The sequence below is a fragment of the Xiphias gladius genome, chromosome 5 (assembly GCF_016859285.1).
Source record: "Xiphias gladius isolate SHS-SW01 ecotype Sanya breed wild chromosome 5, ASM1685928v1, whole genome shotgun sequence".
Lineage (NCBI taxonomy): Eukaryota > Metazoa > Chordata > Actinopteri > Istiophoriformes > Xiphiidae > Xiphias > Xiphias gladius.
The window spans coordinates 11,173,369-11,193,008 of record NC_053404.1 but is presented as its reverse complement, the minus strand read 5'-3'; the positions used below and the strand labels follow the sequence as shown (position 1 = coordinate 11,193,008).

At 39.2% G+C, this 19,640-nt stretch overlaps 3 protein-coding genes across 3 annotated transcripts; 1 reads left to right on the top strand and 2 right to left on the bottom strand.

Annotated features, from left to right (window-relative positions):
- Positions 1–64: 64 nt before the first annotated feature.
- ndufb4 (NADH:ubiquinone oxidoreductase subunit B4) lies at positions 65–3,744 on the bottom strand. The gene is made up of 3 exons (XM_040126735.1): positions 3,523–3,744; positions 2,727–2,870; positions 65–1,654 (listed from the first exon to the last, which is right to left on the bottom strand). Exons 1-3 carry the CDS (start codon positions 3,697–3,699, stop codon positions 1,592–1,594), a joined length of 384 nt encoding a protein of 127 aa, XP_039982669.1. The 5' UTR covers positions 3,700–3,744; the 3' UTR covers positions 65–1,591.
- On the top strand, positions 3,680–4,677 carry LOC120790191 (sperm-associated antigen 16 protein-like). The gene has a single exon (XM_040127540.1). It carries the CDS (start codon positions 3,823–3,825, stop codon positions 4,675–4,677), a length of 855 nt encoding a protein of 284 aa, XP_039983474.1. The 5' UTR covers positions 3,680–3,822.
- Positions 4,678–12,184: 7,507 nt separating this feature from the next.
- si:dkey-12l12.1 lies at positions 12,185–16,389 on the bottom strand. Its single transcript, XM_040127345.1, has 6 exons — positions 16,268–16,389; positions 14,382–14,429; positions 13,644–13,754; positions 13,155–13,268; positions 12,802–12,882; positions 12,185–12,715 (listed from the first exon to the last, which is right to left on the bottom strand). Exons 1-6 carry the CDS (start codon positions 16,385–16,387, stop codon positions 12,665–12,667), a joined length of 525 nt encoding a protein of 174 aa, XP_039983279.1. The 5' UTR covers positions 16,388–16,389; the 3' UTR covers positions 12,185–12,664.
- Between the last annotated feature and the right edge of the window lie 3,251 nt (positions 16,390–19,640).

The window sequence follows — 19,640 nt, the reverse complement described above, 5'->3', positions numbered from 1 at the left end:
TGTAATTCCTTAAAGAAGACATAACACATTCTTCTTACAAATTAAAAGACAAATTCATGAGCAATTAAAGACAGCCATTCTTAGTTTAATACACAGGTTTTTCTGATACAGAGGTCTGGTATGACCAGTAGCTTATGGTGGCTAATATTAGCAAATACAGTATACAACAAAACTGAGTACACCCCTGTGCAATATCACTAAAATGTTAACTGCGTCAAAATGACATGTTTTCACAATAATTGTATCATTTTTAAGGTTAAGTGCAGCGTGTTTGATCTCATGTATAATTCAAAACAAACAGGTTAGATAGCGTACATTGAAAACATGGGACCTAAAGTACAACCTCAATGCAACAAAGAAGACTGGCGAAGACTACAACCATTTTAAGCATGGAGGTGGGCGTGTGCTGATATGGGGCTGCATGAATGCAGACGGATTTCAAGGAGATGACATTTATAGATGGCATTATGAATGCAACTTTGTATACCCAAATACTGAATGAAAAGATGACTCCCAGTCTCAAGAAGCTTGACAGGAGAGGAATTTTCCAACATGACAATGATCCCAACACACTTCAAAAATCACACGAGTTTTTAAAGAAGAAAAAAGGGGAGCCTATGACCTGGCCATCTACTGTAAGTCCCCTGACTTGAATCCAACAGAACACCTTGAATATTTCAAAGCAGACAGTAGAGCAACAAAACCCCACCAGCAAAGAGCAGCTGAATAGAATCATATATGAAGAATGGCATCTCTCCACAGATTTGTGCAAAACTGGTATCATCCATGCCAAGGAGGACCAAATCTGTCATCAAAAATAAATATGAATGTACAAAATATTTAAAAGAAATAAAACAACCCCCCCCCCCCCCAAAAAAAAACCAATTCACTAAAGAAGGGTGTACTGACTTGTTGCAAATGGTTCTTTAATATGGACTTTTCATAAATTAGTCAAACATTTCTGTTTCTTGAATTACTTAGCTTCATTTTTCTTGAGTTTAGGCTAAAACCAAATACAACTGCATTAAATTGACAGGATTTGTAGTTACTTAGCATTTTAGTGACATTGACCAGGAGTGTACTCCGTTTTGTTGTATACTGTACATTCCTGTAGAGCAGACATCAATGAGTCATTTCACTGCCTTGATTACTTTTCTCTACTTGTGGGACTGTTCAACTAAATTTATCATTATTCCTTAATTGTAATTAGTAGCCACAATGGTTGTTCTTGAGCTAAAGGGAACCTCATTGGTTACTGACGATGAACACAAATGTATCTTTACTTTCCCTGTGCATATTTTTCATTGATGTGACAATGATTTTAGCTTGTGATCTTAGTATCAGCAATAACCTTGTCACACTGTCTACTAATATGCTGCTCTAATACTATGTGTGTGCATTACCCTCGTCTGTGGACACAAATTGTGAGCACATTCACAGGCTCATGCTCATTTTTCCTATCCATCACACTTTTGCCTCAGCAATCGAAGCCACACAATTGTTTTCGACAATATAATTTTAATTGTTTAATAATAATTATATGCACTGACATCATCACTAGAACATACAGGAGGTCTTTATACATCGGAGCTCATGATGACAAACTAAACTTGCGTTCGAGGGTTCCAGCCTTAATCTGCTCCTCCTTCTGATCCTATAAAACAGACAAACAGATTATGGTTAATACAGTTTCCATAGCAACAAAGTCGTATCACCCTCACCCTCTGCACTTTCCAGACATTTTCTCAGCCACACGTTTCATGACTTTCAAGCAGCTTTTTTCTTCCCAGCGGAGAGAGGGAGACGAACATGATCGTGCAGCAGTGTGAAAATTGCACCATATTCTCACTGGAATTTCTATGGGCAAGGACTTAGAGGCTGAATTTCCATGATAATGGGGAGGAAAATGAAAGCAGGCAGCATTTCAAATGAAGCACTTATTTCTAATGTGAATGGAATTGTGAAAAAAAGAAAATCAGATCAACTGTGCACCTACAAGGAAATAATAATTACAGGTCCATTTTAGAATATAAGTCCCAATCCACAACTAAAAAGCTTTTCAGATGCCTATGATGCAATTCATGACCAAGTGTTACATTTGAGGATTATTTTAGACAAAAGTATTCTTGTAAATGGCATAGTCAGTTTATTAGATTTGTTAATGAAACTAATATTAGTGATGTAACATGGTAAAATTACCTTTTGTTCTCGCCAATACTATGTTGTTCACTGCATTATGTCAAGCAAAATCATAGATTACAGAGAACTGGCAATATAACAGCAGATAGATGCTCTGAAAAGAAGACAGCAGTAGGGATTGAAAATGAAACTCATGACACCTGCAGCACAATGGCAGCCCCTGAGAGAAAGGACGTTAACCACAACAGTATGTGGACGTGTTTTTTTTTTTTTTTTTTAACTTTTGTTTACTATTCAGCTTCTGCTTTGGTCAGTCACTTTCTCTTTATACTAGCCTAAAGACAGTCAGTGGGACCAAAACTGTGAATAAATGGTTCTGTAAACTACCAATATTTTAAGTGTTATGCCACAATTTATGTATATTTGGTTCTGGAAACAGACAAAAACATGTGCCACTGTATCTGTTGTACACAGCAAAAAAGACTGAGTGGTTATTAGACCTACTGCTTAAGGAGAGTTACTCTCTGTCATTCATTAAACACTGTGATAATCAAGTAAAGACAGTTCATTGCATTTTTTCCTCATACCCTGTCTGTCTTGAAGATGTAGTAGAGGGCGAAGAGTGGCACAACTCCAAACATTGTACCCAACAGAGATGTCTTGTATGTGGGCTTGAAGTATAAGTAGGGGTTGGCACGTGCATACACCCAGCGTGTCAGTGCAGGGTCTTCCTGTATAGAGAAAGGTACGCAATGAAATGTCAATGATCTCCCCGTTTAAACTGAGTCTTGAAGGGCTGAGTATCTAGCAAATATCAATACTACCATTTAAAATGATGTTTCCCTCTGCTGAAATGTAGCAATGTAATGTATGGTGCATGTACTTACGGCATGTCAAGTGCTAAGTAACACTGCAGCACTTGACTAAAATGATAAAACTGGCATTTAAAATACATTGTATACTGCAGTTCATCTTAAGCTTGCACAGATGATTAAATTACAACAGTCCTCTCCGCACATACATTTTCGGGGAAAAATATTGAACAGGGCCTCAAGTCTTTAAACTAGCTATGTGTTTCAGTGGATGCCAGAGGGGCTAGGCTCGAATAAAGCACTTATAAAGTCTGACAGCGTTTCAATCACTTCTGTTTTAGCTAGCTAGCGTTATTCACAAACTTTAATCAAAAATAAGACGTCCGTGCTAGCATATAGCCCCGCAACTTTATTCAGAAATACAGACAAATAAACATGGACACTATATTGTATGAAGTTTGGTTAGTGTGTTAATGCTGTGTGCCCCTGACATGCTACCGTTAGCATCTCAGCAATTAGCCTGAGTCTTTTTTTAAGGGTGACATTGCTAGCTAGCAAGCAGCCAACTTACAATGAGCTCTTTTCTGTGCGGATTATTGAGTTGCGTCTGATACTGCCTTTTCAGATTCGCTCGTACTGCTGCCCTGTCTTCTTCGGCACGTCTCTGCTCCGGCGAGAGGTTGAAATATTCATCTGGATCCAATGTTTTTGGCCGAGTGGCCAAGGGCGCCTCTCGGTAATCCGCCATGATTGTTTTTTTGACATATGGAATACTGGGTCCAATGTGATCTACTGAAATCTCGCGTTGAAGGTCCGACTCATCACCATAGTAACATTAAACGCTCTCTCGCTGGCTGTGTCAAATGAAACAATGAGCGCGACTAACAATAATCAAGAAAAAGAGGACGCGAGTGTTCCCACTGAGAGTGATGATGACTTTAAATATGAAGAAGTATCTCTAGAAGATGACTGGAGTTTAACAGAAGGGGAAGAAGACTTAGAATCGACGATGAAAGCAATCCAAAGCCAGGCAGATGCCAATGCTCGGGCTGCTCCCGGGCCAAACGCAACCAACAACAAACACCAACCTAAAGCTGTTGATGACTTTTTACGAAACTTTCTCCTCCAAATGGGAATGACAAAAACACTTGACTGTTTTCAGACTGAGTGGACCGAGATGGTGCAGAAAGGGCTGGTGTATGCGGAGCGGGTCGGTGGGGTACCGGACGTGTACACTAACAACCAGCGTCTGGACAGCGAGCTGAAAAACGCCCAGCGGGAGAGGGAGGAGTACAGGCTGACAGCCTCTACTGCGGGTGAGACTCTAGTGAGGGTCAAGAAAGCCAGAGACTTCCATCGGCTGCAGCATAAGCGTGTTGTCCAGGAGAAAAACAGGCTCATCGAGGAGATGAGAAAGCTCAAGGTTCAATGCAACAGCTACGAGCTTGGAGTAAAGCGGATGAATGAAAAATACAAAGCAGTTTTAAAGCAGACCGTGATGGTGACTTTAGAGAGGGACAAGGCATTAGGACGGGTGAACCGTCGCTCAGCTCAGCAGAACATCCGCTCCTGGGGGGATGAAGGCGAAGAAGAATTGATGAACAACAAAGTAGAGCCATGTGTCAAAGGGACAACTCATCTAGTGACCCAGCTCAGGTCTCCTACATCTCCAGACCCTCCAAGGAGTCAGACTAGAGTGCAGCCATTGAAGGCAAATGTTCGTTGAAATAAATACTAGGTCTCAAATAACTCTTTTATGTATGCTGTTTGTCCCCATGGTACAGCATAGTTTTTAGGTACCAACACTTTACTGATATAATCGCATTTAGTAAGACTAACCGGTTGTATGCTACTACATTGAGAGGGAAATATTATACTTTATACTCCATTATATTTAAATGTGTATAAAATAAGTATTGATTGGGATAATGCCAAATAGATCAAATCCATTTTATTAAATAAAATCAGACATTCAGTAAAGAGGGGTAGAGGGGTGTTCCACACAACAGAGCTAGAGGTGGATTCCCTCAGTAAAGTGTAAAGTTTTGGGGAAATTACTAGAGGAGGATAGCTGTTAACCTTTCTCAGATTCTCATTCCTAAATGTATAATCTTAAATTTACATTGATAGATTTAGCACAAATGAGATTATGTATATTGTGCTCATTTGGTAATTCGCCTCATTTTGTAGTTGTGGGATCTTTAAAGTGAACTTTTCCAGAATCTTTTGGATAGCAGGGGCAGAGTTATGTCTGGTCTTTGTAAACATGACTACAGCAATCAATCAAGGTTCTGTGCTCTGAAATGCAGTTGATCCTTTTCAAGTCTTTCAGAGTTTCTTCTTCTGAGCTAGACTCCAATCACGATTAAAAAGTGTACTAATCAATCTGTCATTACTCTGCTGTTGATGTTCAGAGATGTTGCATTGTAGAATATAAACACAAGAGGGCAATCTCTAGCATGCTTTGGGTTTATTACAACTGAGTTAATATCAGGTGACTACAACCCAAAGAATTAGAAACAGCAGGAAAAGAGGAATCTGGTTAGCTGCACTCAGAGATGAACCAGTGAGGTACCAGTGTCATTTATGCTCTTGTGTGTGTTTATTTTTTCATTGACAACCACAGCAATGGCACCACTACCAGGATGAGCTGTGTGTGGAAATAGTCACTAAACAGAATAAATAAATAGGCAGCAACATTATAATGAAGCTATGTGTGCTGAAATTACACTAGAAGCCTTATGCAAATATAGATACAATTTTGCACATTTTTAAGTGTAATATTTCCCTGTAGATGGTCTCAAACAAGAAATCCTAGTATTGGCAAAGTGTATAGAAATGCAGGGAGATCTTTGATCCAGAGAGGCCCTGGTGTAGTTGCAGTATGTGTGACCAAATTACTTATTGTCTTCTCAGGAGCTCTAAAGTTAACTGCTCTGCTGTTTTAAAACATCCATTTATGACTTCAAAATTCAATGTGAGACCTCATTCCAAGGCCAACAAGCCTTCCCTCTCCCTCTCTCCATAATGTTCAGATAGAGATTTAGCCTCAAATTAAATATTAATATGTTTCTGCCCTGGCTGGCACCCACTAGATCTTATGGACCTGGCATTGAACTTTGGGGAGTTTACAAGCTGTGGGGATAATAGCCACAAAAAGTTTTTTTTCTCCCCTTTTTTTCTTTTCTTATGCATTCTTCACTTTCAACTCCTGCTTCCACAGCCCTTCATGTCTATCCTCTATTTGTTATTCAATTCTGTATTGTACATCAGTGACGCTGACTGACGTTTTCTTTTGATGCACTTTCTATGCAAAGCCTTATACAGACAACAGATAACAGAGAGATAAGGATGTGATATAGATATGGAGGCAGTTATAGACTGAGTGATAAAGAGAAGCTAATTTTAATGAAAAGGCATAGAGGATTTCTATCAGCAATCTGTACTCTCTTGCAAGACTTAATCATTCCCCGTAATGAGAAGTCATTTTGTGCCATTTTGCTTTTTTTAATTGTCTTCTACATGCAAGTCTATCTGGGTAAGCAGGTTTCTTTTCTGCCTACATGCTAAAAGTAGTTTTCTCTTTTCTTTTCGCCAAAGGTCCTTGGAGTGGTTTATAGACTTAGAGACAATGACCTAATGTGTTAAGTTGCTCCTTTTTTACTTATCCATAGCATTTTCACAGCCCAGACAGTCCATTTCTCTGCTGCCCTTGAGGAATGTAACGGAGGAATGTAATGTTCCTTTCCACCCTTGTTTTCATCCGCAGAACATAATTGTGCCAGTTTAGAGCCTTTGTAATTTTCACAAATGGTTACAGAGTCAATGAGGTGGTGGTTGGAGGGCAGACGTGTTATTTCCAGCCAACATTTTGTACCACCCAAGCCCATATTAGACTTTTCCAGCCTGCTCATCCCTCCCTCCCTACTGATTCTTCAGGTCTGAGGGGACATGGTTTTCAAAGTAGAAGTAGAAGTTTTCAACTTCGCTAAATCTTAAATTTTTCAGGCTGAATGGAATTCCACCCTTGCTTTCCTGACTCCTTGTGCTGCCTTTTCAGCTCCTCTCTCCACTGACAGCCCTGTCCACTTCACTACCCGCAACAACCTTTGTGTTACACCAAAGAGAAAGGAGAATGAGAGAGAGAAAACTCCCGTTTCAGCCATTTGGCTCAGGCTGACACAAACCTGCCTTGCATACTTTAATTTTTTTTCCTCTCTATTTCTCCCTCTTAATCCTTGATCCTGTTTATGCAATTAAATTACACCAAGCCTTGAATTCTGATTTATCGGAGAGTGCCTTAGCTTATAGTTGCCAGCAATTTTATATGATTCTTTGAGTCCTTATTCCACAATATATATATATCAGGGATATATATATATTTAGAAATGCTTCTCTCTCATGTTCATCATCAGTTCTCTCTGCCATCCTATTGTAATCTATATGTGTGAAATTGATTCACCCTGTCTGCAAGTATTCCCTTCTTAATAAATCATCTTTCCGTGGACCTGTATAGTGGGCAGCGGGTCAATCCCAGCAGTATTTTCTGCTTTAATATAGTGAGCATGGCAGAGATTGGCCTATGGCAGTGACTTAGCAGGCATCCATCAGCTTCAGGGAGAACTATGCAGATGAATTGCCAAGAGACGGAACTGACAAAATCTTGCATTTTTCTCTCAGCTCTGCCCCTCTCAGCGCTTTTATATCAATTTTCAAATTTTCTGTGGAAAAATTCGCCCCCAGCTGATAGGCATAATGGTGAAGGATGTGGAGACTCCTGGTGCTGGGGCTGTGAAGACTATAGCAACCAACATGCTTACGTTGGCATGTGGACACCTTGTAAAACACATTTTTTTATTTAGATGCTTCTACTAGGTTTCTCTTGAGAAACCCTTTTAATCACATTAGATGAACTGAAAAATGCCTAGTGATAAAACTTAAACCAACACTGTTTTGTCCGTTCCTGAGCTTTTATGACAGTGAATCATTTTCAAATTAAAGCCAGGGCAGTATACTGACCCAGTAAAGTGGGCAACTGTCCTGAGGCCCCAGACAGCCAGGGGCCCCAAAAGCTCCACATTCACTCCATATCAATTGGGTGAATTCAGTTTTATTTAATAGTTCAACATTTTGGGAAATATGCTTATTCAACTTTCTTGAAGATAACACTGTCATGTCTGTCCTTTCAATTTGAATCTGGAGCCAAGAGACAGTTAGCTTAGTTTAGCATAAAGAATGGGAACAAGGGTAAACTAGCTAGCTGGGTTTTGTCCGAAGATAACAAAATTCAACTACTAGCATTTCTCAAACTCACTAAACAATATGTTATGTTTTATTTGTTTAAATCAGTAAAAAAAAAAAAAAAAAAGAGTAAAAGCAACAATTTGCATTTTTATTGGGAGTTAGTTAAGTATTTCTTGGCCAGGACCAGTGACTTCTTGGAGTCTTGTCATTGCTATGAGGTTGCATCTGGCAGAAACTGTAGTTCCCTCTTGCTTCTTCAAGCTAAGCTAAGCTAATCATCTCCTTCTTCTAGCATCCTATTTAGTATATAGACATGGTATAAGTTTACTCATCTAACCCTCTTCAAAAAATGTATCTCGCTGTTTAACTAATCCTTTAAACCATTACAGCTATTTCTTAATTACTGACATTTTATGTTGATGATTAATTTGTATCCAACAGAATCAATTAGTTACATCATTGAGGCCTATAATATATTGGTAATTAGTAGCCTACTACCTACATGGTATACTGTATGACTGTAGCATCAACATTTTGCATTAACTGCAGGTTATGAAAGTCATAAGAGACTGTGACCACTTAGTTTGATCTAAATTAGATTTCAGCAGTTTGAAACATTTGGTTGACATTTGTTTTTAGTGACAAAATGAAGGGATTTCAGGTCGCAGACTGCCTCTGGATGTGCAGATGAAAGCTTTGTTCATAATAAGTAGCTGACAGGGCCTGCAAAAGTCAATGAATTCTGCATTGGCCCATAAATAACCCTCCTGCTTCCATACATTTTGAAAGGTCAGCAGGCTGATATATTTAGCTGACATCACAACACTGTCACTGAGGAGTCACACCTATTACACATACATCTCTGTTTCTCTCTCTCCCTGCCTTTTCCTATCTGGGACCAGAGGGATGTGACTGGGCTGGGCGGCTGTGAGAGCAGTTAGAGGAAGGTTTGACAGGCAGAGTTAGGAAGGCTGTTTGAGGGAGGTGATGTCAGGCCAGAGAGGAGTGACATGAGGTGAGGGAAGAAAGACAACGCCCTGTATCTGATCTGATGGGAAGTGGCAGGAGATGAAAAGAAGGAGCCAAAGTCAGCCAGAAAGCGTGGTCACAGTCTAAGATCAGTGGAAACAGAGAATAGATGATGAGAGCCATTTCAGGAATACTGAGCAGGGAATACCTTGTGTTGACTGTAAACTTGATTCAAGCTATTAAGACTATAAAACAAGACTATAAAACAAGTTGTAAACAAGCCATAAATTTGGCCAGATTGTCAAACTCACTTTATTTGGATACTGTATGTCAACACAGAAGCTGCTGTGGCGGCTGCAAGGAGCAGTTAACGTCTTTCACATTTTTTGACATTTTAGGAGATGTACTTATTTGTTCTCTTGCTGAGAGTTAAATGAAAAGAATGACACTGCTATCATGTCTGTATGCTAAATATGAAGCTATCAGCATCTGGCTAATTTAGCTAACAAAGACTGGGAAGAGGGAGAAAAAGTTTACCTGCTTCCACTGTTTATGCTAATCTAAGATAGCCAGCTGCTGGTAGCTTCATATTTAGCGTACAGATGTGAAAATGGTATCAGTCTTTTCATTTAACTCTTGGCAGAAAAACTAATAAGAATATCCTCCAAAATGTCAAATTTTGACTTACAACAACTTGTAAAGCTGGGTTATATTATCCACACTTCTCATCATTGCGTTGTCACTATTTTTCATTACACCTGCTGGGTAGCTGATTAGGAATATGAGATCTTCATTTTCTTCAAGTCTAACACTACTAAGCTGTGATATTTTTTGGTATTTTTGTTTCTCTAAACAGGGGAATCAGCCTTCAATGCACAAAACAGCAGATGTGTATGAATCTCTGAACAAATTATCTGTGGACGGTGATTTTGAAATCTGGAACCAGGCAGAGTTTTGCTAAGGGTTTGTTTATAACCTAGATGATCATCTGACTGCTCATGTTTACTTGGCAAACTTTTTTTTAGCAAGGCTGTCGTGGTCCAAGATTAAACAGTTATCTTGGTGAGTCCATCGTTATTATTAACATTACAAAAAATGGCCAAAGCCACAAAAATTAGACCTATGCTGGATAAATTTGAATGATCCTTTAAGTAACAAACAAAAAGATTTAAGTGTAGTTCCTGTCTCAGAGTAAAACATACCTTCCTTAAGGACAAACCTCTATCGACTCCTAATGTAGAACTTGTTTGTTACTTTCTTTTCCCACATTGCATGTTGTCAGCAAGAAACTAATACTTAGGCAGTGGTTTCTACTGCTTAAAGAGGATGTTGATTGTAAGACATTAACTACACATGAACCTGACTTTGCTTTTATGGGAAATTCTGACACATCACATCGCTTGCACCATTTCCTACCACGATCCTATAGATTGAAGGCTCCCAAATTATTTTGTAGTAGTGCCTATCATCCTAAAGGAGATGAATGAACCCAAAGCAGAGCGGAAACAATGCCACACACCATTACACAACCGCAATGACTGAAACACAGCTATGAGGATTCCCTTTGTGTTAACCACACATGCTGCCACATGTTAAGATTGAAGACTGAATCTTGATCCGACATTTACAACAGCAGACGTAATAGGTTTTTATGGCTGATTTCTATTTATACAGTGTCTGTGTAGTTGTATTGCATCTGGAGATTTGTCTGTGTGTGTTTGCTTGTGCATGGTCTGTAGCTGATACACACTCAGACACACTGCCTTTTTCCATCAGGTCATCAACTGGGAGTTTCTCAGGATGCATTAGCCCAATGGTACGGTCAATCAACTGTACCGTGCTGGCAGCTGTCAGAGCAGTGTGTGTGTGTGAATGTGTGTGTGTTTGTGTTTGTGTGTATGTGTTGGACATGACAGGGGAGTGAGTTGAGGCGTGTCTCTCTTGTTGTTTCTAAAAAGGAATAATAGGATCTTGTTCTATATGTGTGTCACTCTCTCAGAGAAATCGGAATGGCATCTTGTGGTGGTTTGTCACCAAGATGAGACAAAGACAGCTCATTACCAGCTATCTGATGTTATCTGATGACGGCTGACCAGCTCAAGACCTCTATATTTTCCCAGTGTGAGCTGCTAAAGCATATTAAGCACCAATTATGTGCTTCAGGGAAAATACCAAGTTTATAAATAACATTTTGTTGTGTTATTTTTTCCTTTTCTCTCTGTTTGTGTCTATAAAACCATAAAAATGACAGTGTGTACTGCATACCTACGTCATGGGCAGAGAGCTCTGATCACTAAATGAGCGGAGGATGAGTCATCCTATTCACTTAGATTGCCTTCCACTTTTACAAAGGCTCATTTTCCTCATCAGATACTAGTAGGGATTTTCTGGTGGCTTCAATTTGGGTGGGCCTGAGTAAGATTTTAAGCATTTGTCACAGTAAAGTACTGTATTTCTCAGAGTTGTAACTAGGTGATTTGTTTAATTTGATATGCTGTAAATAGGTAGAGACCCAGATGCAGAGCACCCCACACAGATCTGATTTTCTGCATATGCTGATGTAAGTGTCCTGCGGAAATTACTCAAAATAATCTTCTGGTCCAGACCATACCACATTTCCATTCTTGGCCAAATGAATTAAAAATGACACAAGATATTTAAATAGACGAAGTTTGACTCCTGAAACAGATGGTCTGGACTACATTAGATTTTTTTTCTCTCTCTCACACACGGAGGCTATTTATCCTTGGCTGCTGAATTGTAAATGGATTAGTGGCCCTCTCTTAGAAAAGAGGTACCTCTTGGTTTATCCTGCTGCCATCTTTGCTAACCATGCACTATACATGTAGCATTGCCACCTGTAATTGGGGACTTAGTAGTGTTTCAATCTCCTGATACTTAATATTACGAATCAGTTATAGAGAGTTTTGCAGACCCCTGTGTGGGAAATGTAACCTGTTATCCTGGGAAAGATTTAGTGAAGACTGAGTGGCTACAAGAACTGTTATACAATTTAATATCTTTGGAGAACAACAGAGAACAATAGAGAACAACTGTTGCTCACCATTAAGACTTTTAACGCATATGTCTCTACTAAACTTTTTTTGAAATCTGATACACCACAAGAAATATTTCTGCAAAAATATACCCCCAATCTTCATAAGAAATCTGTGATTAAATAGGTTACAAAATTGTCATACTAGAATAATAATACGGGATCTTTTGTGATAAGATGCAGGAATATATTAGAAACTTAAAGTAGTGTATAAAAGTATCTGTAAGTACAGACTGGTGATAGATGTAAGCTAGCTTACAGCTGAAACAGTGATGGTAGAAAAAAAAAACATAAAAGCTCCTATTCCGAATGTCATATTTTGCCTCCGATCTTCAGTTTATGTGCATTTGTTTTGGTTAAAATGTGGACACATTTTTACTGTGCACACCCTTTGTTGGGATATGCCAAAATGAGAAGGAACATTTTATTTTGCTGCACTTGTCTTCTATATGCTTCTTTTAGATCTGTTGTTCTGATCTTCATTCTGTGGATCTCCCTGGAGAGCACAGAAGACATAATGTAAATATGCATCATCTGTAGTAAATTTTCGTGTAGGAGAATAAACATTATATAATCACTCACCAGAACAGAGAAAGCCCCAGAACGACCTGATTTCCCCTTCTTGGGTGGCTCGGGCTTCACTTGTCTCCTTGCTCTGGTGACCTGGAAGTGGAAACCCATTCATAACAGTGTTAGGTCTTTACAAATGTGACATTTTTAGGAAAGATATATACTTGCAGGTTATGACAAAAATTTTCCATTGTGAAACTGACAACACATTGTCTGATATCAAAAATCCATTTAAACAAACAGATTATATTGGTACACCAAACTGATCCAATAAAACAAAGTAAAGTGGCCTTATAGCTCTACTTGAACATCTGGCCTCTTTTCCCCAGCTCTTCCTCTGCTAAGGGGTTGCCATGGGGACTTACTTGTAGGGGGCTGGATTGCTTGTTGTTGCTAAGGAGGGAAAAGGAGCCGACGCGGGATATGCGCTTCTTTTTTTTATTTGCAGATTGAACCAAGTGTCGCCTGGACCTATCAGCCTAAGAAACCATAGACACAAGGATTAGCATATACATGGATGTGTACTCTACACACATTTGTGCTTAGTTTGAATCCACTAAATTGAATTTGGAAAACACACACACCCCAGCCCACTCTTTTGACCATCACATGATAGCCTCCCTCTTAGTGTAGTATTATTCTAAAATAAATGCTCTTATGTGGTACATTTATCAATTTAGTGAGCAAGTAATGTGATTTCGTGCATCCTTCTTGGATTTCAGCACATACAGATGATACAGTATGACTAAAATTTCAATGGTATTTGTGCAGCAGCAGCCACAGCTGTAAAACAGTCCTCACCTCCCCCACATTTGCTCAGTCTGACTCCTGTGTGACTAACAAGAGTGGTTTACCTGGATGAGAGTGTTAGGGAAGCCTTTGACAGAGACTGCCCCAGGCAGGCTTGAGTGATTCAGGTGGGTGGGACCCCTCCGCTCCAACTGTCTCCTATGTCTGAACAAAACCTACAAGGATGAGATAGTCACAACCACTTCCACAACCACAGAGGGAAACAACAACTCATCAGCTGCATGTCTCTCTGTGTGATATAGTGTATCAATGTGAGTTGGATACTGAGTGGAGCACATTATTTTTGTTTTCTCTGTTCTGTTCAGTTTGCCCCTGCCCTTTTTCATCCTGTCCTGTCTCATCTTGCTTTATCCTTCTCTGTCCTGTCCACCTCACATCCAGTTTCCCTTGTTTTATTTGCAAACTGCAGCAATAAGGGAAGGGAACTACAAAATTATTATAGTTAGTTACTCCACCATTTCCTGCATTTCCCATTGATCCACACATAAACGAAGCTCAGCTATTGATTCACTTGTTTTCTTATTAAATGGACCGTCGATTTGGGAAACAATAGGTTAGAGTTTGCCAATTAGGACTCTGTGGTAAATATAGTACAGGGCCTTGACTCCATCAATGCTTTTATTTTTTCCCCCCAAGTTATCAAAGTGTGGAAGTAAAAAGATTGTTTCCAGTATTATATAATAACTTCCTACCCTTTCTCTTTTTCCATTCTGTTGAAAATAAAGACGACTACATTAACATCAAAATATTTGTGAAGGATAAGTGTAAGTGGTGGCACATACCTGTCCGTCAGTCAAGGGCAGCACCCTCTGCTGCTTCTGATCATCATACTGAGAAGAGGAAGAGGAGATGGTCAACGATTCAACACTTAGTGTATTTATCCTTTTAAGTACAAAAGTAGATTTATGTTACAGCATAATTAATCTAATCACAGTGAGTTATGAATTCTTTAATAGAAAGACAGGAATATTCCTAAAATTCCTAATTCCTCCTTTATTTAGTTTCAGTGTTGTGAAAATAGTCCACTGACCCAGACAAACCAGTTCATATAGTCATGTCTAACAAGATGTCACACACACACACACACACACACACACACACACACACACACACACACACACACACACACACACACACACACACACACACACACACACACACACACACACACACACACACACAAACAAAAAAATTCTTAAACACCCAAGTCACCAAACAGCAGCAACATTTCTGGAAGAGGCTAAAGGTGCGATCTTCTGGGCCTTGATGACCCCATAAAATCAAGCTATATGTGTATGGGTGTGTTCAGGATATCCATCAAAACCTATCACAGTCCATTTGGTTTTTTGCTGTTGTGCACATTGTGTTTTGACGACTCCCATAAATTACTCATTTAATGTATTCCATGCTATTACAGACACAAGTGACCTTGGTGGAACAGGCAAACCCAAGAACACTAAACCAAACAGAGCAAATTTAGCCCCTTAAAAGATGCTGCCTCTGGTATTAGTTAGTTCCCACCACATTTAAAGCTTATAATTGTGCATGCTGTAATTACAATACAAATAACTGCTACAGCAAAGCACATATGTGGCACAAACTCCCTCAGATTTAACATAATTCCTAACTCAAACTCTATCATGTGTGGGTGAAAATTCTCCTCCTGCAGCTGTCAAATCCATTGTCCAGATGAGGATGATTACTTTAGACAGAACATGACGACTGTCCACAGAAAAATGCTGACCACAAGTTTAAAGTATAACAGCCGGTAGCCACATGAAAAGCCAAAAAGGGGATATGAAGGATTTTGTTCCACAGAGGGGTATATTTTTAGTGCATTGGCATTACGGCTGTAAAAACCATTACAATGAGACTTTGTTTCTGTTAGAAAAAAAAATTATATGTCCCACAGGTCAGGGTTAGACTGTACACGTCTGCTGCCATCCTGAAACACACTTGACCACTATTATCGTCACAACAGCCTCTTTCAAAGGAGTCAGAAGGAATTTACATTCCAGCAGAGTTACTGGCTTCCTCTGACCCAAGCTAATGTAGAAACACTGACCACAGTGTGTCTGAGCAAAAACTATCTAAATGAGTATGTGACTGGTCATTTAAACTTAAAATGAAAGTATAAATTTGTTATTTGTTTCATGAGAAGGTAAGTAGTTTCCTGAAGGATTTCCCTTATTAAATCTATACCAATTACATTGAGGAAATCCTGAGGACATCTTGATGAGTTTGAGAGACTTTAAAATTTTGCGTAAGTGGAGATGGAGATTGGAGTTACAAAAGAGGCTGACAAAAACATCTCAACTATTTTTTACATTCACTGTAATTTTCAAAAATTTAAACATACAATTTCCTTAAAATCACAATCAAACTGATTTAACATTAGAGATGTATCGCCACTTTTTGCCACCAGCTTACATTGCATTAAGGGTTTTTTGTATTCTTGCAGGAGAAAATGCTGATAATTCAGATTATTTTCACTTTTATTTTTGAGAAGCGTTAGTTATTTTGTAGTTTGGGCCAAGCAAACAACATTTAAATAGACTCAAACAGGCTGCACTTATCCCTGTAGGGTCTCAACAGATGATGACTGATAGATAAAGAAACACCCTTGTCCTTCCCTAACTATAATATCCGATAGAAGTGCATCTCTTACCTGCCCGTTTGTCTGTCCACTGATGCACAGCTCTCCCTGAGTCCCTCCTGAGCAGTCAAGGGCGTGTGACAGCAGGCTCGCCTGCAGGCAGAGCACGCTTAGCCAGATAGTAAACCCCATGATCCAGGCAAGAACTAGACTGTTCCAAGCCCCTGTATGCTTCCTGCTTTATACTCTCGGCTCTGCTAATGGGGAACAGATGCAGGGAAACATGAGGCCATGCCAGCTTCACGCAGACAAACAGCCCACCACAAGCCTGTGCTTTGCGCCAACCAGTGGCCTGCGGTCCTGCAGAAACATGTCAGACATCTTCAGGGGCCTCCTCTTTAAAAACCATCTCCCCCTACCCCATTACCCCAACCCAAAGAGGAGTATGAAGGCCATTTTCCACTTATGCTTGCATGGTAATTCCTGCCAAACTGTGTGTGTGAGTGTGTATTTAAAAGAGAGTGAAAAGAGAGAGGAAACTTATGTTGTAAAACTTCTGTACATAAGAAATGAAAAATTGGTGTTTTGGTTCTGATATGTCTAGAAGAAATGCTGAGTTATGTTGTGAATTTGTCTCCTGGCTCAGTGTTGATTAATCTCTTTCCTTGAGCTTTCAAAATGTCTAAGTGCAATGACTGTTTATACAGCTCTACACCAATCCAAAAACTTTAGTAAGTTTGTTAGAATTACAGTAATTATTCCTCAGTAGACTTGTAGGTGGAATATACAGCAGCTATCAAGACTGTCAATTAATCTTTCAGACTGCAGACTACTGTTTGCTGAACTCGAGTAAAGGTTATAAAATCACAACTTTCAGATGTTGATAAAAATCGTAGGTGTATTATGGTTTAGGGAAACTACACATGATCCTTTGGGAATTAAATGAGTAAAAAACAAAAAGAAACTTTTTTTTTTCATCCACATTCTCTTTAAATTGTATAGTATGTTTTACATTATATGGCAAACATGTTGAGGGGTGTTAGTGTACCTCTGCAGGGAGTTTATACGACCTTTAAAATGTGGCACACTATAAGGAATGCATCTCTGGATGGGGCAAGTTGCACATGAATAGGCACCCTGTCTCAAGGTGTATTACAGAATGGAAAGAATGAGTGGGAGTGGGAAAGAGGAGAATCAAGTCTAATATCTTCAAGCCTCAGGCTCCTGGTCACAGAGGAACTGTCTACCAGTAGGACTGGAAACATGCACTGTTGTGAAAAATGCTGAAATATGTAAGCGTCAGTCCCTGTCTGGGGTAGACAGCTGCAGGCTAATAATGTGAACTGGTGGAGGGGATGTTTAGTCAGGAGACAAGAGAAGGCAAGAGTGAAAAATGACCACAAAACAGCAAGCCCTGCTTTACTTGGCAGCCAATCCAAAATGGACTCAAGTCTACTAGAGGACAATCATGTCAGCCATTTTACCAGACAGACCAAGCAATTCATTTACTTGTCATTCCTATTGAGATTCACAGTCTGTGCTTTAGTTTAAAAAAACATCAGATGACTTCTTGTAAGACATGTCAAAATCATGGTACCAATGTTACAAGTTTATATTAACCTCACACAAACCACAATGTGGCCATGTAAAGAAACAGTAATCACAGTGTGGGAGAGTTATTTCATACTCCAAATCCCTGTTATTCACTCTACAATTTCAACTTTAAAGTAACTTTTTAAAGCATCTCAGGAAGTTAACTGTATAAAATTGCTATACAGAGCAATCTTCAGCATTCACCCTCTCCTGCCTCCCAATGGGAAGTGTCATTCATCTGATTTGAGCTCCTGTCAGTGTGTCTGAGGATGATGCTCTACGGCTAGCAGCAGCTGACTTTGTGAAAAAAACGTTTTTTTTCCACTGAACACTGTCTGCTCTGACCAGATATGAGAAGACAGATATCTGCGCCACAGACATACTTATAGAAATATGTTTTTGTGTGATTGAGAGTAAGAAACAAAGCTTTTTGGCAGCAGTGTGACTGATGAGATAAAACAGGAAATGTGACTTAGGAGACACCATCTGGATTAGGTGACATGACTCATAAAGTAATGGGTGTTTTGGAGCTGTAGGCTAACTGAAACATCGACTCTCTTACTGCTCCATTTGTTAAAGGGTTGGTTCACCCAAATTACAGACAAAAACATTTTCTCACTGAACTCTGCTGGTATCTATCCACGCAGATAGGTTTGGTTTTTTTGCCCCAGTTTTAAGATATCTGTCTCTCAGAATGATCCAGATGCCCCAGTACAAATGAATGGAATTTTGTTTGTGGTGTTGAAAGCTTTAAAAAATATATTTACAAAGTTCAACAGGAAAATGTCACTATAGATATAGTGTCCTTGTTACTATGTATAAGCCATAGACATCCCTGTGAATCGTTTTTCATAAGGACTATTTCTTTGGCAAAAAGTACTCCTTATGAAAATGATCGACATAGTGGGATGAAGGGTAAGTTAAAATATTTGTTTTGTTGAAATGGGGCATCCAATCTGTTAAACTTTTAAAGGAATAACTCTGAAATATGAATATTCCCTTTTTTCCCCTTAGGCTAGCATAAAGATTGGAAGCCAAGGGAAACAGCTATCTAAAAAAAATTTGCCTAATGACACCTCTACACAATATAACACGTTGACTGATGAGGTTTAGAGGTGATGGTAGGGGGGATTTTGTAACCTTCAGACAGAGCCAGGGTAGCTGTTTCCCCTGGCTTCCAGTTTTTTTTGGTAAGCTAACAGACATGAGAGTGATTTAAATGTTCTTTTCTAACCTCTGGAAAGAAAGCAAAGAAGCGTATTTCCCAAAAATTTTTAACTATTCCTTTAAAGGTGCATTCCTTAACTCATTTGCATGAATTGTAACGCCAAACAGCCCACATACCAACTTTACCTTAACTGTAAGCCAGCTAGCAATAACACACCAATGTGCCTGTGTGAGGTCAGCTGTGTTCAGCTCAGCCTCTGTCTGAACTCTGAACTCCAGTTCTCGCTGTTATTTCCCTCAAGTCTCTCTTCTTTTTCAATTCCTCACTGTATGTTTATGAAGCAAATTCATTAAGTCCCACAAAACACAAATTTTTTGCTAAATTTTAAACATTTTCAAATCACAAGCTGTGTCTTTTTGACAAATTGGGAGGGTCTTTGCTTTGTGCATATACATTGTACATATATAAAAAGCCATATATACAAACTCAGTCATGCTCCAAATACCAGTTTTCAATCATGTTTTGTGTTTTGTGTTGCAGTGCTGTAATTGTCTGTTACAGATGAAGGGAACTCCCATGTGTAGGAAAGGTAATGAATGACGCGTGAAAGCCACATCTTTCACTGATATGCTACAGGACAGGAAAGTGGTGTATATGCTTTATGTAGGTTTTATGTAGATAATA